Source organism: Impatiens glandulifera, chromosome 3 (genome assembly GCF_907164915.1).
Source record: "Impatiens glandulifera chromosome 3, dImpGla2.1, whole genome shotgun sequence".
Classification (NCBI taxonomy): Eukaryota; Viridiplantae; Streptophyta; class Magnoliopsida; order Ericales; family Balsaminaceae; genus Impatiens; species Impatiens glandulifera.
Window position 1 is genome coordinate 13,162,076 of NC_061864.1, and position 13,107 is coordinate 13,175,182.

The 13,107-nt window shown below is 34.8% G+C and overlaps 1 protein-coding gene across 1 annotated transcript; it reads right to left on the bottom strand.

Moving 5' to 3' along the window:
- Nucleotides 1-454: 454 nt before the first annotated feature.
- Nucleotides 455-10,110, bottom strand: LOC124932005 (histone acetyltransferase HAC1-like). The gene is made up of 16 exons (XM_047472598.1): nt 9,515-10,110; nt 8,858-8,969; nt 8,452-8,722; nt 7,861-8,334; nt 5,970-7,777; nt 5,378-5,674; nt 5,014-5,292; nt 4,626-4,754; nt 4,215-4,415; nt 3,906-4,048; nt 3,486-3,801; nt 3,005-3,144; nt 2,196-2,274; nt 1,694-2,083; nt 1,081-1,298; nt 455-966 (listed from the first exon to the last, which is right to left on the bottom strand). The coding sequence occupies exons 1-16, from the start codon at nt 9,706-9,708 to the stop codon at nt 855-857; spliced, it is 5,163 nt and encodes a 1,720-aa protein (XP_047328554.1). The 5' UTR covers nt 9,709-10,110; the 3' UTR covers nt 455-854.
- Between the last annotated feature and the right edge of the window lie 2,997 nt (nt 10,111-13,107).

The window sequence follows — 13,107 nt, forward strand, 5'->3', positions numbered from 1 at the left end:
ATAAAAATAACATAAACCATTTTCTAAAAATGAGAGAAAAATTAGTTAATAACATTATAGGCTTGTTTAGCTTAATAGTACAACCCAAATGTTCATTTACAAAATATAATAAATAGCTAAAAAATATTAATACTAATTTTCATAGAAATTAATCCTTGTAATAAAAAAATAAAAAAATAAAAACAGAGACCTTAAGGGAATAATTGCACCTTCAAAATAACCTCAAATCCACTATTTAGTATTTAATAACTAGTAACTTAATTAAAAAGGACAATTTAAGAGAGAAAAAAAAACAAAAAAAAACATATAAAGCTTGGATTACCATAATAAAAAATTGACTTCTATACCTTGATCAAGACACAATTGGTAAAATCATTTGACAAGAGTTTTAATTTCTTCTAACAACCTTAGAGCAAGCAAACAATTGAACATGAATTGATATACAGATGATGACACAAACAAATGAATAAAGTTCAATTTTTAAATAAACATGTCATACAAAGAAGTTTTCCAAGAACTCCAACATAATAGTAACAATAGAAAAAGAAAGAATGGAGGGGGGGAGGAGGTCAGTTTAATCCACATATAGTACAGTGAAAGAAGTTGGAAAACCTGGGGGGGAAGGAGGGGAAGAGTATAGATGTAGGAGATAACAATGAAAGAATTTTCCAATGGCCGAGACCTTGGTTTATTCCGATCTCCATCCAATATGATCTTGTAAGCCCAAAGGGGGCTTACCAAAACTGGTATATTTAAAGAAAAATGGATGAAAGATACAAGAAGATATCTTGTTCAACCATCCTAAAAACAAACATGTATAATTTTTGTATGTACATGTCGGTTCTTCTTCGTCGTCAGGCATTTCCAGTTACCTCAGCCGTTCGTTGCCTCATCATCTCCATAACCGCAGCCCTTCTTCTGGAATCTGATTGTTGTTGGGACCTCTTAATATGGGTTTTCAAATCTCTGAACAAATCAAGAAAATAACATTAGTTTCACAGTAAAAAGTATAGCCTACAGGAGATTTTTAAAACAAGTCATTAGGTGAGTCTGGGATTTAAGAGAGGTGGTAGGGCTAACCTGCAGCGGGGTACGTGACATTCTGAAACCTTACAGGCACGGGCATGAAGTTGAAGCAAGTACCACATTCTCTTACAGAGTAGGCAACCACCACCAGCTCGAATTTTGCATTGTATTCCATGTCGGAAAAGTCCTTTTACTTTACGACAATTTGGATACTGACAATGTGTAGACCGGCATTGAGATGCATGCACCAAAAGCTCAAGCATCTTTTTTAACTGCGATTTCGTGAGCAAACAAATCATATCAGATTTTGCTTTTAGGAACAACAAACATATGAACAGTAAATTCATGAACACTTTTGGCCTAGTGTTCTAAATGTTATGGTGAAATTTCATAAAGACCCTTGTCCTTACTCTTCAATGTATATAAACGGGGAAATGGTAAGAATCCAAACATAAAAAGTGGACTAAAAAGTATTAAAAAAAATTATTCCAAATGAAGTTTCATTGGATTCAAACACATTTTTCATACCAAATGCAAAACAAAAATAACTGTTCAGTTTTATTTTGGCAATTTTCCAAATTGACAAAGTATTAGTTTCCAAATAGGCTCAATATGTTTTCAGTTGAGTAGCGAAAACCATCTTTGTGCAATAGAAGATCAAATTTACCTGCAAGACACGAAGTTGCCTAGCTTCTTTGCTTTGTGCATCGCGATCAGCCAAAGATGGATAATTCGTTAGCGTATGGGGATGATTTATTTCTCCCTTTTGATAACAGGCATTACAGACATCATATTCAGGGCAAACTTCACAACGCCATCCCTGGCCAGCTTCTATATCCAGAAAACACACATTACATGTCATCACAAAAGCAGGAGCTGTAGGATTGTGAAGATGGTAAAGGACCATCATGGATGAATGTTTGGCTCGCCGCAAGGTATCATACTGATAGTGATTTCCTTGGCAAAGACTCAAAAAGGCCTGTCTTGTATCAAAGAATTCACTCTCTAGAATCTCATCTTTATCAGTAGTATCTTCAGGTACACCGGTGATTTCAACCTGTAAGATTCATTAATTGACTTTATAAATTTAGAAGCCAATAGACTATAAAATTTCACTAATTTCTTATGCCCGCTACATAACCAACATATTATAGACACCAATAACTTACTGGATGAAGTATGTGTACATCTCTGTGATTAATAGGATGTCTGTCTCTATCTTCACGATTTTGCTCAGCTACATAGCATCTGCAAGAAAATGTTTACATTGTGTCATCTATAAGAATTCTAAGGAAGATAATGTACATGAAATGTCATAATCTAAAAGTTTACAGAAGCTAATTCTCATATAAAAAATAATAGTGACACAAAATCAACATTGTCATCTTGTATCTGCAGCAATGTCAGACTAGATAACCAGGTGATTCCACCAGGTTGGGTCAATAAAAGTAGGACACAAAAATAATTGTTGACTCTTATCATTATTCTGTTCTTTCTTTTTTTGAAAAGTGAGACCCTTTTTCATTTGACTGTGGGGAAGAAACCCAAACAGTTCAATACAAGCCATGACAGCCCATTTATCGAGTGTTAATCAAAAGGAAAACAACAATACAGATCAAGAACTGAAAAATGAAACACAGAGCTCAAATCTCCAAATCGAGATTCTCAAAAGATCTCAAATTGACCATTCGACGGGCTTTGAGCCCTTCATTTTGTTACCCTTAACTAGAAAAATCTTTGAGGACTAGAAATATGTTTATAATCTTAATGTAAGTGAAGAACCTGCAAGCAAATCTAAGACGTAAGTAGGTGTTAATCACAAGAAGCCTCGATAGGGTTCTAGGTCTGTAGCAACATGGTACATGAAATTGCATCATTCTAAAAGCTTATATATACAGAAAATGTATACCATTATGCAGAAACAAATGAGTTTTTTACAGAAAGTATATATATCTTATAGTTGACAGTAAGTTCTTACTTGTCACAGATCTGAAATTTTTTGCATTGATTGCAAACCCAACTGTTCCCAATTATCATTAGAATGCAGCAATGCGAGCATGAAGGCTGCAAATGAACCATGATAAAGTCTTCCTTCATTGGAGAAATCGTTTCACCAAGCTGGAGAAAGAAAAATGTGAGAACAAAGTTAAAAACACACATTGATGAGACAATCTTCAAAAAGTAATGCAACCTAGAAATATCACCAAGTACTGAGTTTAGGAGTGTCCTAAAAAATTCAAATAATTGAATCTTTGATAAATGTCATGAAATAACTAGAAAAAAAAAACACTAAAAAAATATAGTGATGAAATAATCAAATCATCAAAAGTGGCAAATGTATATGAAAACATTACTGAGGAAGAAGAGATCCAGTACTGAATAGTAATCAGTACAAAGATTTTAAGCAATACTTTCTATACCTAATGAAGCAAGAAGAGGACAAAGAAAATCAACATTACTTTATGCATTAGTATCACATCTTTTGATGCATTGCCAGAAAGACTGGACTGTCCAGATGCTTTCAGAGCTCTTTTCGTAATGGGCTTCTTCATTATTCCTTTCTTATTATACGAACTTTTGCCCTCCTCTTCTTGACGAATCTGGTAGATCATATCCTCTGCCGCACCAGGCCAGTAATCTCCATCAAAGTAAGGTAATCGAGCTGCAGTAACTCTAGCCTTGGACTCACCGGTGGTTATGAAGAAATGTTCATATAAATTAGTGAGTTCAGAAACAATATTTTCTTTCATTGCTTTCCTCAACATGGATAAGTACCTAACACCAAGAAGAATTCAACAAAGTCAATTATATTAAAAATACAGGAACTTGTCAAAAATATTAACAGCCAGGTCAACGTTACTCTTCTAGAGAAAGCTCACCATTCCCTCAGTTTATCAGATTTTGGTGTTTTCTGAATTTCAGGATGGCAGTATAAAATATAGTCTTCACCCTTTAGTGGAGGGCATGCCCAGATATAGCAACTAGTGAAACCACGTTTCTTGCAATATTCTAGATACCCAATCTGTATAAACATTCAGGTATTCTAATTAGGAGTTGAATAACATTAAGAAAACATGATAACAATAATATAATTGAAAGCGACTACAGCAAAAGTAGATTACAGCTTTTCTAAAAAAAAGTACATTACAGCTCAACCGGGAAATGGAGCATTAAAAACAAATACTTACCAGAATTTCATGGTAAACAAATGTACGAAGAGCCTCTCCTGTCACTGTCCTGACATCAGGCCTGAAATACTTAACAGAATCCAGATACGAGAGGTAAACTCGACGGTGATTTGGCTGTTCACACTCAGATCCAAATTCTTGCACGTACATGCCAAAGAGGCATACTTCCACCCCTTCAATTTTCTGAAACAACAATACAACCTGCAAAAAGAAAAAATTCAGGTAAAGGAATATATATTTGCAATCTCATATGCTAAACATGATGAATATGGTAGCCAAAAGCTTTTTCCTTGTTAAGGCAGAAAATACCTTTGATAGATCAGTGGTATTGAAGCTTGCATATAGCTAAGATGAATTAACTTGTGGGAAGGAACACATGAAATGCAGGAGATCGCAATACATACTACTCACCTTAGATTTGTATGGGAACTCTGTTGGGTAATTTTCTTCTTGAAAATTTTCAAGAAAGCGTGGCTTGACTTCCAACTTTTTATCAACTGATGACACCACTCTCACTACTAGTGCTTCAGCACTAGGAACCTGGCAAAAGTAAGAGAACAAAAATTAATAAGTGATTGAAAGCCTCAGCTTGCATAGTAAGAAAGCAAGTTGAAACCAAACCATGTCCAAAGGAAATTAATGCATTGGACATCTTTGAAAATACAGATGTTCTTATGCACAATTCCATGAATTAGAAAATAGTGAAAAAAATGACCAGCAACAAAAAACAAATTTATGTTCAAAATATAACAGCATAACCAAATCTATTTTGTGTGATATTACAATGTCCAACAATCACCTCATCGTAACTTTTTCCTTGGACCTTTGCCCTCTCCTGCCTTTCTTGCTTCAGCCGTCTAAATAACCTCTGTTCTATATGGTCACTAAGGATTGTCTTTGGCAAATCTTTTGCCCCTAGAACAGAAGACTCGGGTAATGGCATGCGTTCTCCCCTTTCAACTTCAATCATGTAGCAATTAGGGCAAGTGTATTCAGCTTGTCCGCCATCATTTCTACGGCCATTGAACAGAGTACAGATTTGATGCTGCCATGCTTCACAGTTATCACATTGAACCCACTATACAGAACACCAACATTAAAATAAAGTTTAGTAATATAACATACAAGGTAGAACTGGAACAGCAAAGGGTTACAGCATCTACCCATTCTTCCGTATCTTCATCATTCTTCTTTTTCTCCAATTTTGACTTAGAAACAGAATGTCCATCAGCCATTATGGTTTCCCCACGAGATTCATTATAGCAAGCAGTGCAGAAATAGTGGCGTGTATCACTAGCTCCCACAGTGTAGTACATAGCATTTCTCTTAATACGAGCACCACAAGGCGTGCAATACATAGGTGGTGGCTCAAAGGTGAGCTTCTCAACTGCACACAACTGACAAGAATTCTCGCTCATAGAATGTCCCATTGCTTGATTCTTTTCCACCTTCGATTTGCTCTATTGGTATTAATGGAAAAGACCAGAAGAAGATTAGCCAAGGAATAGGTATTCAAGTTGAAGATAAGAGCACTAAAACAATAAGGCAAACAACATATGAAAAACTGATGGGTAAGAGTAAAGAACAACTTAATATCTTAACTTTAGAGACTGCATATGGAAAATAAAAACACAAGGGCAATTTAACCAGTATACTCCACCAGTTAGAACGTCTGATCTAGTTAATGAAACAGATAAGAGGGGGGGAAAGGCTACTGATCTTATGAAAATGCAGAAAAAAAATCAATGGACTCACCTGGCCAACCCACTGCCTAAGTCCTCTTATGTGCTCCCTTACTTGTTCTGGTGTAAAGAGTTCAGTCAAAGATACCGCCTTTATCTTTGGCTTCCCAGATTTGGTGGCAATGGCTTCTTCAGTAGGCAATGATCCGATCTCTTTTTTCTGCTGGCCCACATCTTTCTCACATAGAATGTTTTCTTGTTCAGCAGGCTGAACAAGATTATTTATCATAACAGGATCACCAGCAGGCTTCTGGCAGTAGATATCATCCATGGTATCCTTCTTTGTGTCGTAAAGTGCTGTACTAACCTGCCCAGCATTTGCAGGAATTTCCATCTTCAATCCAGACCCCTCAGGTTTCATTGGCATGCAAGTATTACTAGTTGGTTGATCTAGACCATGTTTTGGATTAGAATCTCCACGTAAAGGTCCTGATGCAACAAAACTTTCACCATCTGGAATAAATGACTGAGAGACCTGCTCACTCTTCATGCGTTTTGTAGAAGGTTGGCTATCTTCAGAAGCATCATCAAATGGTGGAGCTGGCTTCAAAAATGAACTATTTGCAGCATTTCCACCACTAGAGGGTTTGCTAAGCCCACCAACTGAACGTTGCACTTCAGAATTCACATCTGGATGTGCCAGAGGTTTTAGGTGCATTCCCAAAAATCTCTTTACCGGAATACAAACAGGACAATCCGGGTCCTTACACTGCTTATAATGATCGATCAACTTCTTGGAACCAAGGCAGCGTGGAAAAACACATTGGGAGTTGTTGCACGTGGCGATGTGCCTACAGAGTTTCTGAGCCACTATGCAGTAACCTTCAGGGCATTTCCCTTCTGGAGACTTGCATCCACGAGCATGCCTCAGAAACAATAGCCATCTCTGTTGGTTCCTGAAATCCTGATCACGGTTTATATTTCCAGGTTGAAATGTGGCACCAAGTGAGTCAGGGGGATCTACGGTTCTAGTAGAAAGGGTTTGGTTTCCTTCTGAAGCTATATAATTGAGATGAGCTTCTCCTTGAATTATCCTTCTACGGAAATCTTCTTGGACATTTTGCTCATGTGACGAATTCCCAGGTATTTGAGAACTCTCTTCAGACCTAGACTGGCGTTGGCCAGTTAGCAAAACATCAGACCGTATTCCATTTGAAAGGGTGGTAAAACCATTCTGAGACTCAGCAACCATTTGTTGTGGCTGCAGGACCTGTTGCATCTGTTGACCCATGGATGAGACTGATGGGATGGAAAGGAACTGAGAGTGAGAGCCTCCAGCATAATCTTCAGGAAAACTTTGCTGGTGTTGGCTCTGTAAATCAGAATGCTGCAACTGGTTTGAGACTCGTGTTTGCAAAATTTCATCACCAAACCCCAACCCTGAATGATCAGCATTTAGTTGGCTTCCTACATTAGATGTTATGTGAGATTGGCCAAAACTATCATTTCTCAATAAAATATGGCGCTGCTGATTTTGTTGCCTCTGTTGTTGGTGCGGGATGAATTGTTGATGTTGAAACTGATTAGGCTGCTGCTGCTGAAATTGTTGGCGTTGCTGTGATTGTAAGATGTTATCTTGCATCATTTGCTGGCTTTGGAAATTCATCTTATTGGATTGATCAATTGAATTAGATTTTGCAGACTGTTGAAGAGTCTGCAAATTGGACTGACTTCCCAACAGAGAGGAAGTGGTTCTGGAAACTGTTGGCAAAGTGGCTGGATTCAAATTGTGATTATTCATCATCGAGGTATCATTGGGCATGGAACCATAAAGGTTAGTTGACCCAGAAGCATCGGCAATGTCAATCCCATTCCCATCACCTGCCAACAAATCGGGAGAAATGAAAAATGCAGAATTTTGGATAAAAGCTAATAATTACTACTAGAAGCAACATAAAACATACCTATAGTACCTAGCATCATGGACCTTTGAGACTGATCATAGTGTTGTTGTTGCATTTGCTTTGACAAAGAACCATAAGGTGTGGCATTTGAGTAGCCTTCAGAAGTTCCAGGAGCATTTACTGGTTGCATATTATTTCCTACTGTACCAAAGCCACCCCCTAAAGCCCCATTAGGGAACCCATAAGATTTTTGCGGCACAACAGACCTCATACCAGAACCAAAATGGGTGCCAAGATTCTGCAGTATACGGCTGTTCTGACCACCAACATGTTTTTGTTGTGCTGATTCAGCATTTGAAAATCCACTAGCACCATTGTTAGAATCCAACTTCACGGATGACTGGGTATTAAATCCTGGTGTAGGGATCATCTGACTTGACATTCTTTGCAAACCAGTTGATGGTTGTAACATGTTCGAACTGGGATTCATAGAGAACTTTGAAGAAGACTGTTGATACATATTAGACAAAGACCCTGCAAAAATTGGTACAAACAAATATTACAAAACATTTAATCTGATCAGCACATAATTCAAGATTCCGTGAAATGAACAGAACTAATTGTTATTTATGGTTATTAAAGGTCCATTACCAGATGACAATGCATTTCCATTGCTGACAGATGCACCAATGCCATTGCCTCCATTGGCAGCCATGGAAGAGTTCATGGATGATGCTGCCATCATGTTTGGATTGCTGCTTTGAGGCATAACAGGAGTTGGAATCATTGTTCCAACAGAAGAAGGAGAAGAAGAAGAAGAATTGACCACTTGTGAATATTGTTGGTTATGATTATTCATAGGAGAACGTTTTATCAGGCCATGCAAGCGAGTCTCTAATGTATCCAAGTTCATATATTCCTCCTAGTATATTCAAAAGAACACCACCATCATCAAAAGTGTATACAACTAGCAGTGAGGAAAAGAACAAGAATAAAAAAGTGCCACTTTTTAACAAAGGCAATAAATAAATAAAAAATAATAATTAGTGATAACAACCTTGGTAGTGGCAGTTCTGAATAGACCCTCCTCCAAGCGTTTTACAATATCTTGTATCTTCTTGGATTGTATCTCCTGATTTGATTGTTGTCGCTGCATTACCATTTGATAGCTGGAAAAACAACAGATTAAGTCATCAGAATTTTCCCGCAACAGGAAGATCGGCTTAACATGTCATAATGAAAATTTTGCATAACATGTAACATACTGAAATACTAAAAAAACTCCCATAGTGATGAAGGAATACTGTAACTATTGCAGCAATCTGTAGCATGTAATCTTTAGGCAGATTTGTTACTAGTCAATGGAAAACCCTAGGATGCAAAAATTCACCCAAAAGTGAAGGACAGCTTTTCAGAACACATTCCATAAAATTGAACACCTCTCCAGGAAAAGGGTGTGAGGGGAGTTAAGAGTGGCAGATATGAAGAATTGGAAACAAGTGATCATTTATTGTGTTAATAACATCATACAGAATAACAATCTGTTCGAAATAGATTCAACCTTTCATTCTAGCCTCATTACCCTAACTCTACCCGAGGCAACAAGAATAAAGAAATAAAGAAAGAAAGAAGAAATCAAGCGCCTAAATGAATGAAAAGAGGTCAAATGAAGAGCTTTAGTTAACAGGAATGGTGTAAGAATATAACATCTTACATCTTATCGAGCATATATTTGCGCATTTTAAAAGTCTCTTGATCCTCTGCCGGTGTACTACGATGCCCACCCAAGTTCTGCATCTGATTAGGAAGAGACCCACCATTGTGTTGAGATAGCCCAGACAACTGAGTACCGCCTTGATTGGATACCTGCCCGGAGATTTGTCCTGACATTTGTGCATGCAAATCCATATGTAAATTGTAGACCCTTAAGTACGAAGGTTTACAACAACAACTCTAACTGTCTCATGCTGCCAATGTAAAACTCCAAAGTAACTTCACCAAAGACGCAACTTATACGAAGCAGGTTTGATCGAAAGGATAAAAATCATATCAAGAAACAATCTTTTGGGAAATGATCATCGATATCATAGTTTACAGAACGAATGATCAAGCCCTAGATACGCTGAAGCTGCTTCAGTAGATGCTCAATTTTACAATTCCAGCCAATACAGATCATATATCAGGAAATTGTATGCTTATCTCAAGATCAAACAAAAAACCCTAATTTTTCGAGCACAGAATGTTGAAAGCTTTCCCGGCTACGCGCAGAGAGAGAGAGAGAGAGAGAGAGAAGAGAGGGAAGACTTATCAGTTTTTTTTTTCTTCTTTGGGTAATTCAACCTTACGATAAATTATGTAATATAATGGCCCAAATATTCAATCAATCAAATACACCCTAATGTTTATCCATTAAGCCCATTATATTATTATTATTAGTACTCAAATAACCTAATTTACAAAATAAATTTGTACAACAAAGTGTCATGTCACCTCCTCAATTTAACAATAGGAATCCTAACATGTTTTCACTATTTAATTGCTAAAATTTATTATAGTCATTTTTTTGAATCACTAGTAATTGTATTTTGAAATTCAATCATTTTAAATTAAAATGCAATGAGTAGACATTGAATATACTTCAAACTAAATTGGTTTAAGCAGTTATTGACACAAATAATGTAAAGACTAAGTCAAATTTAAAATAATAGTTTGATTTTCTTTAGTAAATCTTAAGGAGATCCTAATGTAAAAGAGGGTATAAATATAAATATGAAAGAGAGGGAGATATTCATTATGATCTTATTTATGAATGATGTTTTTAAACTTGTATGAGTCATGTTTAGAGTCTTGAAGGATCATGGGTAGGAAAATTGCATATATATATAATAGAATTGGAGAGATTGTAATGAAATCACATAAAACTAAACCCTAGGTAACACTAGTGAGATTTAGTTATTTTCTTAAGCACATTTTGATTCAATTGTGGTTGTCTTAATTGTTTGCCTAAAGTAATTATAACCTACATTTTCATAATTGTTGTGAACTCGGAGACTAAATTATTGTGAATAGTATTAGAGATAATTATGCTTTAGAAGAATATGTTGGAATTTGATTATGAGGATGATTCTATTATATGAATGGAAATGGTAATATAAGAATAAAATTGAATAGGTGAGTTTCAAGAATAAAATTATAATAGTGGAATTGTCTCACATTGAAAAAATAACAAAATGTGGTATGTTATATGATATATCAATAAATCATATATAATATGATTTTTGTTATTAGTTTCTCATTAATCCATTCTAGCCTTAATTTATTTGTAAAGTGTATCTAATTGGAAAAAAAAAAAAAATATATATATATATATATATATATATTAGAATGAGTCAATTGAATGTGTAAAAAACTTTTAATCAAATGCAATTATAATAAATGTATACTTTAAACTTTTCAAATATAATTGATTCCATTAAATAATTTTATTCATATAGTTAAAAGAATGATTGACTAATTTATTTTGATATAAATTTTGCATTTCTCACATATTGTTTAAGACACTAAAAATTGAACAACTATAACGAATCATTACTAGATTCGATATACTCTGTATGAGACAGTCATATAGAATAAACTACAATACAAAACAAGAGGGAGATATTGACCCAAATCAACTTGCTTACTTTGATAAAAAAAAAATGTATATTATAGTTTATTTAATTTCTTTATAACATTATATTTATATATAGCTTATAGTTTGAAGATAATATCATAGGGTAGTTCTTGAATCTCACAAAACAATTCAACTATGAGGTGAATCACTTGTCAAGTTGTAACTAGAAGGCAAGACTAAGTCATTTAATAAAACGAGATCAGGATGTCACATGTTTAAGTTGAGTAGATTGTGCTATCAATTACAGACTTAAGTCATTGACCTCCCATTCTATTCAAATGATTATCAATGAAAATCAAACCTAAGTCTTAGATATGACTTGTTTATCTCAATTATCTTGATGAGATAAACTTTGAGCCATTAGTAAGAGAATAATGGAATATAGTTATCTTCATTAGTACTAGTTGACTATATCTGTGATGGTATAACTCATTTCTAAGGTATTTATAACACATGACTTCACAACAAGGGTACAAACATGTCAATTTTGGCTAAGCAAGTTTGAAGATTTATGAAAAAGAATACATTTGGGCAAAACTTTTAAAAACAATATAATGAATATATATATTTCAAATGTACCTTTTTTTAGCAATGGGAGAAACATGCCAAGTTCATTTTGGATATGATGAGCATCATGTGGGTAAATCTGTTAAAGAATGACAATTCAACAAATATAAAATATGGTAAGAACACTAAAATGAAATTGGTGGACAAACTTTTGTAGTTTCAAAATAATATGTATACCTTTGGATGGTTGTAATGATGATCATCATAGAGCTTGACAACATGTTAATTTGGGGATTTACTTTGTCCAATCTGCGTATGAGAAAGAATTTAATCAACAATCTTACACAAATCAATAATAAAATAAAGAAAGTGAAAAGTGGAGATCTTTTTATTTTGATGAATATTTATTTGAAGATTCATATAATATATTGTTAACACATTTTCAAACAAATCTAAAAAAAATACTCTATCCACTTTTTGAAAATAAATCAAACAATACACAACAAATTAAATATGGGTGTACAATTTTCTAATAATCATAACTTTTTAATGTGTAAGGAATGGTTATGGACACAATTTTATCAAGACAAATGCTATAACTTCATAATAGTTTCTACAAAATTGAGTAGAACCAAAGATTATACCGGAATCGATGTTATATATATCGCAGAAACTATCCCCTCTTCTAGCCTAGACTAGGCAACAAGAAGAAGAGGTGGATATCCCCAACCTCCTTGACAGATCCTAGATTCGAACCCGTTAGGCAACAAGTTCTGCGTCTGGTTAAATAATTGAGTGTCTTTGCAGGTTATATGTTTAACCCCTGTGACTTCTGCATAAACAATGCAAAAATGATAAAAAAAAAGTATTATGTGAGAAACTTTGGACATGAACAATATAGATCTTGTCAGACAATAAAGTTTTACTTCAAAAACTAAATCTAAGCTACTAAAAGATAATATCTAAACATGAACAATATAGATCTTATCATATATACAATCAATTAAGTTGCATTCAAAAACTAGATCTAGAAAAACAATGTAAACTTACTAGAAGATAACTATCCTACATAATATCTTACAAATATTCAATATAAATATTCAATATACATAGAAGGCATACTCTCA